Source organism: Aplidium turbinatum, chromosome 13, assembly GCF_918807975.1.
Source record: "Aplidium turbinatum chromosome 13, kaAplTurb1.1, whole genome shotgun sequence".
Lineage (NCBI taxonomy): Eukaryota > Metazoa > Chordata > Ascidiacea > Aplousobranchia > Polyclinidae > Aplidium > Aplidium turbinatum.
In genome coordinates this window covers 15,629,156-15,648,101 of record NC_137484.1, presented here as the reverse complement: position 1 = coordinate 15,648,101, position 18,946 = coordinate 15,629,156, and the positions used below count along the sequence as shown (strand labels likewise).

The 18,946-nt window shown below is 40.0% G+C and overlaps 1 protein-coding gene across 1 annotated transcript; it reads left to right on the top strand.

Moving 5' to 3' along the window:
• The first annotated feature begins 1,196 nt into the window (after positions 1 to 1,196).
• On the top strand, positions 1,197 to 17,235 carry LOC145782102 (uncharacterized). The gene is made up of 7 exons (XM_082593848.1): positions 1,197 to 1,756; positions 8,134 to 8,257; positions 11,379 to 11,474; positions 11,630 to 12,625; positions 13,269 to 13,371; positions 13,912 to 14,031; positions 14,461 to 17,235. The coding sequence occupies exons 1-7, from the start codon at positions 1,217 to 1,219 to the stop codon at positions 14,645 to 14,647; spliced, it is 2,166 nt and encodes a 721-aa protein (XP_082449974.1). The 5' UTR covers positions 1,197 to 1,216; the 3' UTR covers positions 14,648 to 17,235.
• Positions 17,236 to 18,946: the final 1,711 nt, after the last annotated feature.

The following is an 18,946-nucleotide window of genomic DNA, read 5'->3' as shown; positions in this document are numbered from 1 at the left end:
ATTTTGTTTTTATGACATCATATTGCGTGAATAAATGACGGTCTGTTAATATTTTGTATTGCGGTTTATGCGACTTGAGCGTGAAACAAGTTTGGTATGCATAGGACGTAGCTTGAACGGACACACGTTAAGTAGTACGTAAGTCTCAGTCTAGTTAGTCCTCCCTCTTCTTGAAGTTGCAAATCTTAAAGGGGGCTGTCATGCCGACTAGACAGCCCCCCTAGTTGCGCCCCTGGTACTACTGTATATATATATAAAACAGTCATTATTCCGTTTTTTTGGAAGAGGATGATCAATGCCATCATTGGTGTTTTGCTGCAGGTGATTAAATTTACCAGTTGAAGTGAAAAAACTAAAAATGTATCTCAAAGCTTTAGTTTGCTGTTTTGAAGATTCAGGACCAGTGTATGGCAACAAGCTGTGGCATAGCCTTTCCTGAACTGAAAGTATATTGGTGGAACATCTTAATTGTTTGTAGGAATTTTATTGTCGCATGAGGAAAGCTTGTTTGGCAACTTAATTACTTAATCATGAAAGTTTTAGGTATTTAGGCTATAGTTGAGCAATGTTAACAGCACCAATGTAAGAGTTTGACAAAAGTGTTCTAAAGTTTCAAAATTCAAACAGTTGACCAAAGTATAACACTAAAAGTCCAGCTTGCTTGCAAAACAAATGAGTTGTACAAAGCTACAGGTTTAACAGGAAGCCGTTCTGTGGTCTACAGATCCAAGTAATGTATCAGCCGGCCTCGAAATTCGTTTTTGCTGATGGCGGACAAACATGTCTGGTCTGAGCAGCTATCTCGGCGGACAAATTAAGTTTCACGGCGGACACACCAGTTTTAGCGTCGATTGTCATGCTTAATCACTTTATCTTGATAATTCTTCGTCATTTGAGATCTAGGGTATATGGTAGCTATGGTTTAGAAAGCTTTTTAAAATTTCAGCGAAGTCACTCTGAAAGACTCTTATCAGACTAACGACGTGCACTTGAAGAGTCAAAGCGATTAACTGATTAACTTCCACTGAACGAGGTTGTGTGGCTTCTTGCGTCACAATGCTCTGGGCATGAGTCGGAAAGCTTCTACACTAACGCTACTATTTATTGGCAATATAATAAAAAATTTTCTTTCGTGTGTTATAGGCAAGTTTACACACTAGAATTAGTGCATCAAATAGCATTTTTTATTGTATCATTTTAGTTTGTACTGTTAAAAATGAGTAAAAAGTGGAATCCTTTCAGTCGAAAAAAAGGAAGCAAAGTTGATAGTCATGGCACTACTTTGGCTAATGAAGAAATGGTATTTCAGCCAACTGCTTGGCCTGGAGAAGAACCTCAAAGAAGAATAAACACATTAACTGTTGCAGCCAGACATCGTGATTCATTTCCTGGTGCTAATGTCCCCCAAGAAGAACAAAAAAGAGTTAGCTCAGTCACAAATGCTGGAAACATACCTCTGTTCACTGGTGCTCACAAGGAAATTATCCCCGACGTAACCAAAAATGGAAATAATTGTCAATCAAAGTTGGCAACCACAAATGATGCTAATAGTTTTAATCATCATCAGCAAAATTCTCAGACGGGACTTGAAAAGAAATCTTTGGATCTTGGAAGAAACAAGGCATTTGATCCTCACCCTATTGTTCCAGTTGCAAATATCTCTCGTACTTCACCTAGGGTCACAAAAAAACTGATAAAGCCAGGTGTTGTACACTCTCAGCAACCAGCATTTTTAACCCCAACCACTAATACTATGGTAAGAGTTGTTATGTTGTGGTTTATTGGAGTACAGTACACTATTTCTATAAAAGTGGTAGTGTTAGATGACGACAAAAGATGACATCAGGTTATATATATATTTTTTTCTGATGGTATATTCATAAGCAATTTTAATAATTTTATAAAAATTGTTTCTTTCAGCTAAATTGATTGGGTTTTTGTTGTTGAAGCAATTATGGCTTTCTACCATACATTATAATACTGTCGGAGTGTCGGTACATGACACAATGCCATGATTTGAATGTCCCAAATGATGCAATCCATATGTTGTGAGATCCAAACGATGTGATAGTTAGTCATTGTGTCTGATGTTGGGTTGCGTACTCCCTTCATTTTTAAATGACGCAAGTCACTATTTGCCAGTCGTTGATATTGTCGACATAACATGATATTGTTGAATTTCATGTTATGTTGCTTACCCCTTTGTTATATCAAATATTCCTATTCGCTCCGATGGTCAGAAATAGACAAAACTGATACCTGGTGTTTAGTTGATTATATTGCATGTGTTTCAACATTAAGACATTTATTGGACACCATCAAAATAAACACAAGCAATGGGAACGTTCAAATATTACGTAACGCTTTTTTTCCGAATTTTTGACCCCCCCTCCCCCATGTAACACCAACGTAACGCTTTTTTCAATCCCCCCTCCCCCATGTAACGCTTTTTCACTACGAATTCAGCACAGAAAACTACCATTCCGTACTCGAAAGCGTTACGTAACGTTTTGCTTGAACCCCCTCCCCCCCGATGTGACACTAACGTAACGCTTTGCATAAACCCCCCCCTCCCCCTCGAAGGCGTTACGTAATATTTGAACGTTCCCAATGTGTCAGTGTTAATGGTCATGAATACTTTTTGCAAGATTTTTGTAATTCAATTACACTTTGCTCCATTTCTTTAGCTAAATATATATACATGTTTCTTAAAACTCATAAATTGCTCCATACTGCAACAACAAGCCATCAAAACTAGTCTAGAACTCTGTACTCGTTGTCGTCGTCGTCATGTGAGCCTCTGGGGCCGAGGGTCTATCCTTTTACCACCCCAGATTCACGATGTTCCCGGACTACACTGGAAGGTTACTAGAGAGCAGCCAGTCTTTGGTTTCATCATCCATGACACGCAGACCTTCCACTCCGTTAGGTGACTTGAAGATGGAACAGTCATTGATGATGTGGTCTGCGGTCTGTTCCTCGGCACCACATTCACAGGAGTAGGATGAGGCCATTCCCCATTGGTGCATGGTTAAGTAGAGAAGCCCGACGCCCGTACGAAGACGGTTGAGGCGCACCCATGCCTGTCAGGTAGTGTCAGGCCGATGTTGTGTGTGTCGGCGTCGGGGATGAACAAATGGAGTCTGGTGGCGCTTGACTTCCATTCAGAACTCCATTTATGGTCTGCCCAAGTAGCCGCAGAGATGTCTTGTACATCAGCTTCGTTGATAAGAAGTTGAGCGGCTGGCACGAATGGGTGTCTTGATTTCAGTCGACGGGAGTGCTCGTTTGGGAGAGCAGAGATCTTGTGGTGCAGAAGGTGGTTAGGCTCCAGTGCTCGTCGACCGAGGGACAGAGTGGCTTCTTCGCGACGAAGCTCAGCGGGTTGGATGCCAGCGAGAATGGGGAGATTGTCCAATGGTGTGGGACGCAGGCATCCGGTCACTGTGCGCAGGGCGCTGTTTATGGCAGTGTCGATGTTGTGGCAGTGAGCACTGCGGCACCAAACAGGTGCACAGTAGGCTACTCTGCTGAAGAGTAGACAAGGGCCAAGGCTGCCATACGTAAAGTGTCAGCCCTCGCCCCCCAGCTAGAGCCTGCCAGGCGCTTGAGTAGCGCAGCGCGGGATGTGAGTTTCTTGCGCAGTGACACCAAATGGTGGCGGTATGTGAGCGATCTGTCCAGTGTTACCCCAAGGGGTCTGCTACTATTCGCCTATTCGGCTAGTCCGATTCGGCTATTTTCCTTTTCGGCTACAGCCCGATTCGGCTAGTCCGATTTGGCTAGTCCGATTGGGCTAGTTCCCTATTTGCAGGCCTCGAAATTCGTTTTTGTTGACGGCGGACAAACGTGTCCGGTCTGAGCAGCTATCTCGGCGGACAAATTAAGTCTCACGGCGGACACACCAGTTTTAGCGTCGATCGTCATGCTTAATCACTTTATCTTGATAATTCGTTACCATTTGAGAACTATAGCTACGGATTAGAAGGCTTGTTAAAATTGCAGTGAAGTCACTCTGAAAGGCTTTTATCAGACCAACGACCTGCGCTTGAAGAGTCAAAGCGCCCTGTAGCTGCTTAATACGCCGCACAACTGATTAACTTCCACCAAACGAGGTCGTGTGGGTTCTTGCGTCACAATGCTCTGGGCACGAATCGGAAAACTTCTACACTAACGCTACTATTTTCTGCTGTGCAAAGTTTCACTAGGCTTTTTTCTTTAGGTTTATTTTTGCGTGCCATGTGAGCGAAAGTGAATTTTCCCTAGGCCTTTTCTGTCTTACTGTACAATCAAAGCTTAAAAAATGTTGTAACCAACCTTGCCTTATCAATATTACTCGGAGATCAAAGCCAGAGATTGTGACGTAAGACGTGAACTAAGTTGCGCGTGAATAGTGTAGAAGTACCGTACTCCCATCGATTCTTGGCGAAGAATTCACCTTTGTTACGCTGATTCAATGTCATCAATCGTTGAAGCAACGTAAAAACCGAAAGTTTTCCTGATTGAATGGAAACTAAGGGATACGATACAATATTCACATTTTCTAGATGCGTGCTAGAATGCGAGGGAAATTATATTCTCGCAACAATTGTTCGTGGTATGCAATGACGATTTGTATCGCTAGTTCCTGTGTTCTTTCTCGGCGGACAAATATGACCGATCTAGATGGTACTTCCCGCGGACATCACATGCTGTGACGGCGGACATGACCGCCGTGTCCGCCGTGAATTTCGAGGCCTGTATTTGGCTACAGTCTTTATCAGTTAGTTCCCTATTCAGCAATTTTTTGAAAATCAAACGATAATCCTTCTGTAATCCAACAAAATCCTTCTGTAAATCCAATGACGTCTTCTGTTTATTTAGGGAATTTTGTATTTTATTCCACAATATGGTTTCTTTTGCATTCCGACAAAGAAAAACAAATTGAAATGAAATTTAGCGAAAAATGTTTGAACTATTAAATTGAACTGTTTGCTCTCATAAAATCGACAAGGATGCCTTCTGTTTATTTAGAGAATGTTGTATTTTATTCCACAATATATTTTCTTTTATATTTGAAATAATCGAAGCTTTAGATGAGTGGGGTTTACACCTAACCACTGAGACCTTAAATCATATTTATGACACCGAAACATCTCTAGTGATATGGTACGTTCCATATTCATAACTTTACCAAAGAAAACCGGAGCAGCAGAATGCTCACTCCACAGAACAATTGGCCTTGTGAATCATCTAACAAAGATCTTACTCCGAATTATGATGATGAGATTGAGACCAAAACTAAAATCGGAAATTTCAACAGCACAGTTTGGAATTGTTCAAAACAAAGTGACCACAAAAGGAATTTTTACATTAAAAATGATAACAGAGTATGTCCGATTCTTCTGTGTATTTAGAGAATTTTGTATTTTATTCTACAATATCGTTTCTTATGCATTCTTGCATTTTATCCAGTGTTTACCTTTGAGTGCCTTCCCAGACGGCAAAATCCGCCATTTTGAAAAATTAAAAATGACGAATTTTGTTGTCTGGGTTAGTTCAAAATATGTTTTTTACATCAAAACAACAATTTTCATTATTAACAATAGAGGTTAATGAGATATATAAATAGAAGTGTTTTGTTAGTTGTTCGAGTGTGTTATTGTTCAAAATACATGTAAAAACTTACATACGAGTTATTAATTACGGAGATAGCATAAATTTGATGCTCTAAAACAAAGTCATATATTATCATAATAGTTTAGTCAAACTGGCAAATGAGCGGACGACAGTTTTTTATGATAATACGCGGTCCATCAATTTAGAGTACTAACCGGCGGTAAGTATTAACCGGCGATTCAATTCGATAATATCAAACCTCCATCTTTACACTCTGACTACAAAAAAAAATTAGGCCTATATCACGCGAAAGTTACGAGTAATTAAGCATTGATTTCAACAACCTAATTTTTGGGAAAAAATCAACTTTACGACCGGTATTGCAAACTTTGATCTTCCGCTTTGCAAGGCAACTTGATAGTTACTTTGCGCTTTAGTCCAACGTAGAGTGGTTTCACTTTAACCTGAATAAAAAAATGTCTACTTCTGGCTTTCTTTTCCAATTAAAATCATTAATCAACGCATTCGAAAAGGTTTTCCAGAATTTCGTTATTGTGCGGTGACATGCATTTCTGTGGTAAACAACTTTCCACTTTTTTCTCCGCTATTCTCTTTTAAATACCGGCGCGCGTAATTGGGAGTGGTAATTACGCAATTCATTATGACGCAACCAAAGGCTTTAATTTATCGCACGGCTCACCCAGACAGTAAGATCCGCCATTTTTACATTGATTTAACGTCTGCAGACGTTGAATCGTTGTAAAAATGACGGATTTTGCCGTCTGGGAAGGCATTCAAAGGCAAAAGAAACGATAAATTGTGAAATAAAATACAAAATCTCTAAATGAACGAAAGGCGTCGTTGGGTTTAGAATTTTGTAATAGTTGAGGATTCTAATATATTCCAAGACTCAAAGTTTACATGCAGACGGCGACGCAGGATGCATGTCAATTTTATCTGAGCAAACATGAACAGTTCAAAAATAAATTGAGCAAACAGTTCAATGTAATAGTTCAACCATTTTTTGCTAAATTTCATTTCAATTTGTTTTTCTTGTAAATACAAAATTCTCTAAATAAACAGAAGACGTCATTGGATTTACAGAAGGATTTTGTTGGATTACAGAAGGATTATCGTTTGATTTTCAAAAAATTACTGAATACGAACTAACCGATATAGACTGCAGCCAAATAGGGAACTAGCCAAATCGGACTAGCCGAATCGGGCTGTAGCCGAAAAGGGAAATAGCCGAATCGGGCCATTCCGACCCCAAGATATCTTGGTTCAGGCCAGAAGGACAGAGATTTTCCGCTGTTCTGGACGTGTAGCTCACGATCAGCTTCCCGATTGTGGAGGTGGAAAGCTGCTGCCACAATTTTGGTTTCGCTGAGTTTCAGTCGCCAGTTCTGGAGATAGGCTGAGAAAGTTTTCATGTCCTGGTTCAAGGTGTCTTCTAGATTTTCCCACGACTTTGTGGAGTGGAGAATTGCCAGGTCGTCCGCATAAGCGTATTTTGCGGAGACTGTAGTTGGCAGGTCGTGGGTGTAGATGTTGAAAAGAAGTGGAGCCAGGACCGATCCCTGTGGGACGTCGTTTTTCAGGCGTCTCAGTGTGCTTCGCCGTGAGCTACCGGTGGTGAGGGTGAAGCTTCGGTTTCTGACAAGTTCCATAATCATATGAACCATATGTCGGTCAGGAAGCAGGCGAAGCAGCTTGCAAGTAAGGCCGCAATGCCATACGGTGTCATAGGCAGCTGTGAGATCTAGAAAGACAGCGCCGGCCTTCTTTTTTGCCTCAAAGCAATCCTCGATGTCTTGGGTTAAGAGTGTGACCTGATCTACGGTGGATTTTTTGCGGCGAAACCCAGCTTGCTCTTTTGGAAGGAGCGGGTCAATGATTGGGTTGACGCGGGCATAGATCAGTCTTTTGAGAATCTTGTACTGACAGTATATTTGTCTGACAGTATAGGGGTCAGTAGCGTAGCCAGGAATTTTGAAAGGGGGGGTTTTGACGAACCAGCGGTGGGGGGTCTGGGGGCCTCCCCCAAAAAATTTTGAAAAATTACTTTGAATTTAGTGCATTCTGAGAGCATTTTCAACAATAATGTTGGCATGAATATTCCTGTAAAATGGTGCTGTCCGGTGGCATAGCAAAAGGATAAGATCATGTTTTCTTCGGCATTTTTCGGAAATAAAGCTAAGTCTCTATGTTTTCTTGTTGCTAATTCCTGGCTGAGATGTTTGAATGTTTGGTATTGGCAAAACTCGCTCTTTTAATGCAGTTTCGTTTAAAATTAGGCAATTTTTTTTTAGACTGAAAGCATCATTCTCAATATCGTGACGTCACACGCGTGCCAAAGGGGGGGTTGTAACCCCCAAAACCCCCCTTGGTTACGCCACTGATAGGGGTATACTGACAGTATAGAACTCTGTACTGACAGTATATTTCAAATTAAGCACATAAGCAGCTCAAACTTTTTTTAGATTGACAAATGTACAATGTATGTGATGCTAATGCTGAGCTTTATCTTTCCAGGGCGTATCTATTTCCGATGAATACACAGATCCATATGATGCAGTGCATTCAAATAAAACTAACAATGGTCAAGCCACTGCTGATGGCTACATAGAACCTTATGAAGCACAACAATTGTATCAGGGTAAGATTTGTTTTCTTCATTATAGTTGGTGATATGAACCAAAATTTATTGTCTACACTCACATACTTAAGCTTTTCATTGGTGACGCTTTGGTAATAGACACAAGATATAGACCTACAACATTAAAATTGGTTCACACTACTGGTACTTTGTTGTTTGTAAAAACAGTATTAGTAGGTTTTCTTTGCACATTATGACCTATTTTTATGTGTCAAAGAATATAGTCTTTCCTGTGGGGTCTGCTACTATTTGGTGAGTCCAATTCGGTGAGTTCCTAACCTCTAACCCCTAACCCAGCGGTTCCCAACCTGTGGGTCGCGACCCCAACTGGGGTCGCCTGACAATTTGCCTGGGGTCACCTGAGGCCTTCTGAAAAATTTAGAATTTCATTAGTTTAGAAATTTAGAAAGTTAACTCTTAACAATGGGCAGCTCACCACAGAGTGCATCGCGATTTTACTAGAGTCTAGTAAAAATCGCGATTTTACCATGGTTGGTCTAGTTACCAGTAACTAGACAAACCAGAACACCCTGGGCAAAAATAATGCATTTTTTAAGCAAAAGTTGGACTTAAGGTTGCGATTTTTGTTGATATTTGTGAAAAAAAGTTAAATTTTCAAACACTGAGCAGCTAGGATGCAAGTTGAGAGCTAGGCTATTATTTCTGCATCAGTTGATAGCCTAGGCCAGTGCTACTCAAACTTTTTTATGCCATGTACCGGCTGAGCACCTTCCATCACTTGGCGTCCCGGTCAATTTGCGAAAAAAAGACAAGAGCAAAGTCATTATTACTTTTGTATCAAATACACATAAAAAAAACAAGTAAAAAAACACTTTTATTAATGGTCTTTCGAATTTTGATGCGAAGTGTGCGCTTATTTGCAACCAGCCTATCCAATTGCGGTTCAATGGAAGACAATGCTACTATAGTTTCAACAAATCTATGTAAAAACATGCTCAACTCACAACAATCATCTGATATTTTGAAGTCAGAGTGTGGCCGATCGATTGAGCCTCTCACTTCTCTACTCGTTACTGGACGCTGCAGGTATAGTCAAGCACGTGGACACAGCACAAACACACAAAAAGGATGATCATCTCGCATCGAACATTGCGATACTTTGTTGAAATAATGGATAACAATTACGAAATAACATTTCTTTGTGACGTAACTGGAAGTCGTCGTAGTAGTGGGCCACCAAACAGTCTATAGCTGGGAAAGCAGACTGAACATTATCGTTGCCTAGAAATTATTATATAGACGTTCTGATCAACATAAAACAAATTACTCAATTTGCAATTTCTCCTAACTGACTGCGTACCAGCAGCCAAATGCTCGCGTACCGGCATTTGAGTAGCACTGGCCTAGGCAAGCCAGTATAGGCTCAGTGGCGTAGCATCCACTTGGCGGTTCTGGCTCTGCGCCAGGGGCGGCAGGCTGCAAGGGGGCGGCAAAATGAGACTGCACACAGCACGAGAAATGAAGTAATGCAAAAATAAATAAAAAGTTTAAACAAGAAAATGATTTACAAAGAGACAGCTAGCACACCAAGGACCAAATGCAACATGCCTAGGTTTGTCAGAAAAGATCCGAGCATTCCAGTTGAAACTTCAACTTTGGCAAAAAAAATTGGATGAAAATAGAATTTACATGTTGCCGAACTTATCTGCTTTCTTTGAGGAAAATGATATCGAACAGGAAACAATGAATAGAACAATACTTTCTGTCAACGAACACTTCAAAATTCTTGAAGAAATTTCAAAGTATTTTCCTAATTTACCTGATACACCATTTGCCCTTGCTAGAAGCCCATTCACCATCAGAGTTGAAGATGTTCCTGAGAATGTACAAGAGGAGTTCATTGAACTCATTACCAGCGATGCAGCAAAAACTGATTTTTCAATGTCAGTTACCAAATTTTGGATCAAAAGTTTGCAGTCATATCCCTTTCTGCCTGAGATCGCATTGCGCCTGATTCTTCCTTTTCCAACAACATACCTTTGTGAAACAGGCTTTTCAAGCTTGTTGGTTATCAAATCTAAATACAGGAGCAGACTTGATGCAGAAGATGATCTGCGTTGTGCTCTAGCAAAGACTGCTCCAAGGATTTCAGATTTGGCTAAAAAGAACAAAGCACAGCCTTCTCACTGAACAAATTGTTGTGTTGATTTGTTGTGTTGTTTATTTATTTATTTAGAAGTCAAATTTAATATATAGCCTAGTAGCCTACTAGTTAGCTCGAAAAGTGCAGTGAAGGAGGATCAACCCAACTAATTTTATCCTTGGGGTCACCTCAACTTGGTAAATGTTATAAAAGGGTCACGGCACCAAATAGGTTGGAAACCGCTGCTCTAACCCTAAAACGGCAATGATAATTAGGCTACGGTACCCGATAATTTAAAAAAAAAATTGAAAAAATTACCGAATAGGGATCGGACTCACCGAAACGGGCCATTCCGTTCCTGTGTGTGCACAAATGTTGAACATCATTCACATGTTTGCTTGACCCACTACGACCCTTTTAGTTGAGCTGTGCGCGTGTCAACCAATCGAACGATCCGAATACTGCACTGCTGAATTACACGGGCAACGGATCTGGAAAGGGTGTAAACACTACGCTAGGCCTAATCGATTCAAAGCTCAGTGCGTTACTTTCCACTTCATATCACATTCACCACTGAAACTGTCATGTCACACTCTTGACAGCAGAGTGACTTCCTCATGGGGTTAGCCACTCATGTTAATGTTCATTTCTGTGAGGTCAGCATAAATTAATTCCCGTAAAGTCGACATGAAACAAGGAGTTCTGAAATACAACAACTGGATCAACTTTAATCAGTGCATTTACATGCCATGTGCCAGTTTTGTCATTTTCTCACCAACTATAAAAGAAAGGTTGCAGATTTTGCTTATGAGTGACTAACTTGTAGGATAAGAGCTAACAAAGTTCACATAATCTTGTTCAACGCATAAAACAGCTTACCAAGTTGATAATGCGATTAAACAGTTTTGTCATTACTTCAAACAAACTAAGGCTTTATTGGGAGTTCTCCAGTTCACCCGTTTTACATATCACATTATTTTTTCTTATGTTAAAATGCTCATTTTGTCTTATTTGCAGATGCAACTCACACTAGTGTAGAAGAAAAAAATACTGCCGATGTTTCGAAGAAAGATCTGTACGATGAACCATGGGATAAGACCAGAAAAACTCCAGGTACTTATGTGTTTATTAAACATTACTGTTATGACAGCTGCAAAATGTGCATAATTTTTGTGCGTTGTTTATAAGTAAATTTACGTAATTTTTTTCTTTGGTTGTAATGACTCCAAGAGCTGAACTAACCGGGATCTTATTTTGGTATTTTTCAGATAGTCATTCGGATTATGAACAACCATGGGATAAGACGGAGACATTGCCTTTCGGCACTAATCGCCCTTACAATTTAGCAGTAAGCAGCAAAGCGAAAAGCCTTCCCTACAAACACGGAGAGCTTGTGATGGAATATCCTGCTCATCCAGGATCCCATTCAGGAGGGTCGTCCACATCTTCATCATCAGCGAGCTTAGCAAAGCAAAGATTAGTCAAGGTTGACTCAAGTCCAAGACACTCGCCTCACGATTCTCCTCACGATTCACCAAAACTGGACAAAAGACTCATCAGACCAAAAGAATCGGAACTGACGAGCGGAAGCATCGATTACCGGTTGCAATTGTGTAATGTCTCAAAATATAAACCTGTCGATCGTAGGTTGATCAAAGCGGAGCCTTCCTATGGAGAAGTTCGGAAAAGTTCTTCCAAGAACAGTAGCAAGGCTAATAGCCCTATGGGAAGTGGACATACGTCAACAAATTCTTCTCCTGTGAGCACGTTGGTGGCTGGCGAGGCACTGGACCGCTTAAGTGAGGAGGCATTGCGCAGAGCTTCCTCGCCGCTTGTACAACCGATGAATGTGTCGCATTATTTATTGAACAAAGCTAAGAGTCGTTCTCTTGACATCAGGAATCGTCTTCCCAACGTTCGAGGTGCCAGTGGTGGTTTCATACCAAAAAGTGCTTCTGACGACCAACTGGCACACGCTTCTGCCATGAACAACTTACCGCCACACAGGGGGATCCACCCTCTTGGTGGCGTCACCGAATATGACGAGCCGTGGGACGGTGACGGTTCCCAAAACCCGTCAATGCAGCAACGCCCTAACATCGCGCACTCTCGATCAAAATCGTATGAACTCACTTCTTCTTCAGCTAACATGTACGCCAGACACGGAAAGTCGCATTCGCTCAACAAACCTGATTCTGATTTGGCAAAAGATATGGATTATGACAGGCCTTGGGACCAACAAGAAGTTGTACCGAAAACACACAGTGAGAAATTATTAGGATCTTTCATGTTTTATAACGTCTCATTTTCAGACTTTGTTTTATTATCAATGTTAAGTTGCATTTCAGTGAACAAAGGCACGGGAGTGTCGACCTATGTACACAGGCCATGCCAACGTGCAAGCTTCCAGTTTGACTGGAGGCCGATCTGCTACCCTTGGTAGCATTCAAAATCACTGGTATAAGTTAATATTTTCATTGTTGTTAATAAATAATAGTCTTCTTGTACACTTTGAGGTACTTTTGTCCTGTTCTTACCTTATAAATAATGGACTAGATTTTGACACGTGTTGTAAATCTGCAGAACGTCTGGCAGCACTAGTAACAAGTGAAAGTTGTCATTTTTTTAACGCGAAAGAGTTTTGTAGTGATTTAGAATTTGGTGATCGCACTTTCGCAATTAGGATTCCTAAAACTCATTTTAAAACGATATAAAGCACGTTAACCTAGATTTCAAACCAAAATTATATCGGCTTCCTGTCATTATGGTAAGTTCGCACGCTGGGAAGACCTGTGTACATTGGTCGCTATGGACTAATTTGCAATTCACTGTTAACTAAGTAAAGGTGATAAAACCAGCTCTTGTCATTGAAGTGCGCTTCTTAAATATTTTCATTCACATTTTCAGTGGAATCGATGCAAAGGTTTCAACATCGGCAGTTGGAGTTGCATCCTTCTGAAGCGATAAGTCATAGAGATTTTGATCCTTTAATTCCATTGGAAAAGCAAAGGTATGTCTTAGCGCGTTTGCGAAAATGTTCGTTTGCGTCTCGACGATCTTTCATGTTTCGTGACGTTTTCTCTTCCTGAGTGGATATTAAGTAGGTTTTCGCTTCCAATTATTTTCCTTCACCAACCACGCTGCTCCGCATTCCTCCTCTCTATCCCAAGACTATATAATTCAGACCTTTCTCCAATCCACAGCAAAAGCGATCTTCGCTGAATCATTTATTCAAAAACATTGCACTCTTGACCCACATTTTGTTTCGCCCTCTCAGTCATTTTCTTGGCATTCAGAACAAATCCAACTACTTTTACCTCCCAGTTAGCATCTTTTCTCGCGGTAATACACCACTTATATCCATCTTCACATCTCTTCTACGTGTGCTGTAGAGTTCAAGTCTCACTGCCATCACACACACGGTACGTTTCACATTTCTCGAATTGCATCAATATTCTTGCTTGATACCTTCTCTTCTGCTAAAACATATTTTTTGCAAGTTGAGAGCTATGCAGCAGTTCTCTGAAGACAACTGTCTTTTATTATTTAGCTGGTTTCACGGATCCATTACGAGAGATAAAGCCAACCAGAGATTGGAGAAGAAGGTAGAAGGAAGCTATCTAGTGAGGATCAGCGAAAGTGTTCGAAACAGCTACAGTCTTTCTCTACGGTAATGCCACCTATGCCTTTGTGTAATATTGCGCTTTTGTGGTGAACTGGTTGTGGCAATAAATAAGCATTTTGTTCCGTTTGCAGGTAAATTGTTAAAAGCAAAGTGCTCCAGTTGCTCAAACTTGATGCAGTGAACCATGCTTGACAGAAACTAGAAAGTAGTGGTTTAATTGAGCATGTTTGTTTTAAACTCGCTGCGTTTCCTGGAGCTTGAAAGTGAAAGTTTTCTTATATAAAATTGACTATGGTAAATATCAATGCTGTGCTCTCCAGACAAGAATCACTTCATTTTCAATTGTTTGTTTTTTTAATACAAGGAAACCACATAAGCATTAAGAAAAACTAACAAGATAGCTTTCTTGGTTTTTCTAAATGCTTATGCAACTTTTTCTTAAGTTTTTTTTTCCTGTAACTTTTGTTTCTTTAGGACTCACGATGACACCATCCACATGGTCATATCTCGGACGAGAGATGGCTTCTGGATCTTGGGAGAGTTCAGCACGCCGTTTCATAGCATTCCTGAAATGATCACCTTCTATGCAGCACATCGCCTTCGAATCAACGACGCTCAACATATTTCCTTAAAGTTTCCTTTGCCAGAAGAATACTTATAGTTTTGAGCCATGCAGTTTATTGAAGCTATTTATTTGGGTCTTTTTTCTCATTGCAGAGGTAGTCACAGCGGTGTTGCACATTCACAACCGAATCATGTAAAACTAACCTATTCTGTTTGAATCAAAAGTTTAACTCCTGTCATGTGAGATAAAACGTAATGAGATTAACAACTTTTTAGGCTAAAAATCAGCTTTTATTCACATTATGTCTTTTTTTTTTGTTCCATGTTTTTATTTTTGCTTTCTTTCCTTGTGAAAACACGAACTTACTCTATTACCTTTCATATATCTGCGATTTGCATCGCATCTTTATAACATATTTTATTCTGTGTGCTATTATGCCATAGGTGCGGTACGTTGCCTATCTGCTACAAAGTAGTGTCTTGTTACTTGGTCTGGCAAGATTTGAATAGTTTCATGCGTAATGACAGCATTCGCCGGTCGTGAACGCATTTTTCGACCTTTTGCAAGCGCATTGCACTAGAAGCAATTATAAGGTTTTGCTGGCGGTATCTTATTCTAATGTCATTTTACGTTTTGTGTTTGTCCACAAACCAATGCTTGGTGTCAGCGACGTCTTGAAACAATTGCCTTCAACTTTTTCCAAAGCTTAAAATGCAACGCTACATAAGTAATACAAATGATGTTCAATTGTTTGTATATGGGCAAATTATCCTTTTTTTTACGTTGATTGCATCTGCAAACATTGAATCAACGTACAAACGTCTGAAAATGCATAACACGAAACTTTTGTCACTTTGTCTTCCTACCTTACGGCGGTTTTTCGCCGTTTGCATAAAGGTTGGTTTGATCCAAACCGGCATATTGGACTTCATTTTCTGCACTCCTTACCAACACAACTTAGCACTATTCTCTTGATTATTTTTTCAGCTCAGTTTCTGTGATCATTGAGCTCATAGAAAATCGCCTTTCATGTCTTCCTCATATCCTCGTTCCTCCCTCACAGCTTACAAAATATCATCCACATTGCTTGATTTCTTCAGGCCCGAAATATCCATCCATGTGACGTATCCAAAAGAGAATGTGCTTACTCAATACTCATCCATGTCAGAATCCTTTTGTTTTCTCCGATCTCATTGTCCGCTGTGCAGTTTGAGCCAAACCAATTTATCAGTTGGCAAAAAAAGCAACAAACTTCTCTGTTTTAAAACCACTGTTATTGAATTTCAAGAGCAATGTGTATTTTAACCATCAATGTTCACATGCACAAGTAGCGATATCACACAGATACTGTTATTCTAGGTGGCCTAATTCAAACAATTGGCACTGATTCGGTGATTCTTACCCGATGTCTTAATTGAGTATGGTAATGAGAACCAATCCTTTATAGGAAAGCGTAGCATTGTGGGTGGCATTGTCTTATTAGCAATTGCTGTCATAGGCCTGTGAAGTATTGCAGAAATTTAAATCGTGATTTCTCAAGATATTTTCCTTCACAACATGATGCTTTTCGTATTGAATAATTTTTCTACAATTCATGCATATGAGCTAATGCATTTTATAACCACTGTTTACAATTACGGTTTCAAAAACTGCCTCTTTCTTTTGGCTTGGTGCTTTTTTTTAATCACCAATATTTGAACGTAGCGACTTAGATCCATAATAATTCCACTGTATCAACTCTGTATGGTCTTTGAATTAATCAGTCATTTTACTACACACTTGGTGTTTTCGGTTTATATTGAAATTCTCATTTTAAGAAGTCGGTTGAAAAAACGGCAAAGTATTTTGAAAGGGGATGACATATGTCGGCTATAGTTGGTTGATGGATGTAATCAGTGGGGTACGCAGGATGCTCTTGAGGGGGCATTTAATTTGATTTTTTTTTAAGAGAAACGTCCATTTAGGCCCTACTTATATTAGCCAGCATATTGTGTCAAGTTTTTATCTTTTAATATGTTTCTAGTGGGATTGTGGAGTTTTTGACTGCAGCTAATCAAAAATTAGCCAAATCGTCTGTTCAAAATTCAGTCTTCGAAGAAAACATTTGAAGATTGGGTGGTCATACTGGTCATAGCCCAATGGCTCCCCTGCGTACACTATAGTGGATGTAATTGTCAATGAAAAACGTTATGAGTTGTAATCTGCTTTGTCCATGTACAAAAACCAATGCTTGCATTCCTTCCATCTTTTACATGCTGTAGCTGTATACTCGTGTGGTTTCAAATGTTTGCTCACACGTTTGTCAAACAAATACTTTTTAGTTAACCTAATTTGACGTGTTGCATTTGGCAGTCATGTTTGCATTGTGAAATAGGGCGGCTTTCACCTACCGGTACTTCAAACTAGTCAGGGTATTTCATGGGAGTTATGTAGTGGTCAAGTCAGTTTGAACATTCATTGTCGGTTAAAATACTAGCTTTTCACTAGGTGCCACATAGGCAATTCTGCCTCATACCCTATTGTTTATTGACAAGGTAACAGTTACTGATAGCGATCTGAAGTTTTCACCCACTCTATAAACTGTCCACCGCAAACGCCGTCCAGTAGCCTATAGGCCTATAACAGGCCAGCGTATCCTACTTTCTATGGTTCTATCATATGTCATTATGGAATCAGCAACCTCCTTCAAAAATAAAAATGTAAGATTCTTCTAAGTGTGTCGCTTCAAAACTTCTGAAAGGAGACGCGATATGCTATAAATTTTTTAGGGTTCCGCGACCGCTTCGAGGGCACCAAAAGGGGTCCGCCAAGACAAAAAGGTTAAGAACCACTGCTCTAACTTCAAGATCAAGCGGCGCTGGTTCGACTCTTAGGGAGTGTGGTTGATTGTCGCGTATTATAAACGACAGCTCTCCATTCAGCGGCACATAGTGGATAAAATATACAACTCACAGACTACAACAATTGGAAAGTTCACTTTTTCAAACTCGGCAACAGGGGCTGTGTCAGTGGTTCAAAGCCTCTACAAGTTTGCGAAGCTACCAAGATTAAGCTATCAAAGAAGCTTTTTCAGTCCGAGAATCAAGCTTACCACAGTTCTTTAGTGCGCGACTTCGTGAACGAAGAAGCTTCAAGATCAAGCGGCACTGGTTCGACTTTCGGGGTGCGCGCATTCTAACAACTGCTCTTCATTCAATGGCACCTAAAGGATGCAATAATTTCCCGGCAACAACACGACACTTCAACAATCGGAAAACTTCACTCTGACAATTTCGGTAACCGGCCCTGCGTCGAAAGCTTCTATATAGTCTATAAGTATGCGAAACTACCAGGAATAACCAATCAAGGCTTTGTCAGTCCGAGGATAAATATTCAAAATCAATCAAACCTGGTAGCTTTCCAACTAGCAGCGCATGTTGCGTACCTTGCGGATGGAATTTTATAAGAATTAAAGGCTGAAAGTTAACTCTGCCACTTTCGGTAATCTGGCTTGCGCTAGTGTTTCAAAGCCTTGATAAGTATGCGAATCTGCCAGGAGTAAAGTTTTTTAGTGAGGGTATAGGTGTACGGGAAGCATATTTTTTGAGGGTGCAAAAGAATTCTTGCCTAAATATAATCAACTGGCCTAAACAAAAGTACTACACATGTAAGAAAAAGAAATAATATAGCCTTAAAAGAAACAGCATAAGGCATCAACTGACAAGGCTTCCACAAAGTCACTGGTATGATAAGTACGGTATGGCAGTGGCGCAGTCACAAATTTTTTTTTTGAGGGGGCCAAATATTTGATGAAATGAAGAGAACAACAAAGTGTTTGATTAATTCATCGCCACTTGATGTGCAGTGGCGTATCCTGGTGGGTTGAGCAAGGGGAAGCAATATAAGTGGTTGGGGGTTAGAGCGTGCCGAAGGCACGCGTATTCTAGGGGAGTCCGGGGGCATGCTCCCCCGGAAAATTTTTGCAAATTTAAACTCAAATAATGGATTATAGCGCTTTCTGGAAACACTTTTAGAGTAATATTTGTATGAAATTTATTAGCAGAAAAACAGCTATTAACTTATTAAAGGTAGCTCTTACACACAAACGGGCAAAAACTGCGGCTAAAATTAGAGAACACCAAAAACTCAGCTACACAAAAACTCAATAACTACACAAAAACCCAACAGAGTAAGCCATTCTGAAATTGATCCTCAAATTAGTTAAAAAGAAACGTAAATTGCGTAAATTTTGCGCGATTTACAATTTGCAAAATTTATTGGTGTCTTTCTGTGTGTCTAAAACAAATCCTTGGGGGTGTTAATAGCCAGATGTCTAGGAAAACTTTATAAATTTCTACAAATTTTATTATATTTTCAACAAAGGGCTCAACTTCGGAATCCAATCTTTGAAAATTT

Coding starts and splice junctions, on each gene's coding strand:
- LOC145782102 (XM_082593848.1), top strand. CDS start 1,217: ATGAGTAAAAAGTGGAATCCTTTCAGTCGAAAAAAAGGAAGCAAAGTT. Junction 1,757..8,133: donor CCCCAACCACTAATACTATG/GTAAGAGTTGTT, acceptor TTATCTTTCCAG/GGCGTATCTATTTCCGATGA. Junction 8,258..11,378: donor AGCACAACAATTGTATCAGG/GTAAGATTTGTT, acceptor TCTTATTTGCAG/ATGCAACTCACACTAGTGTA.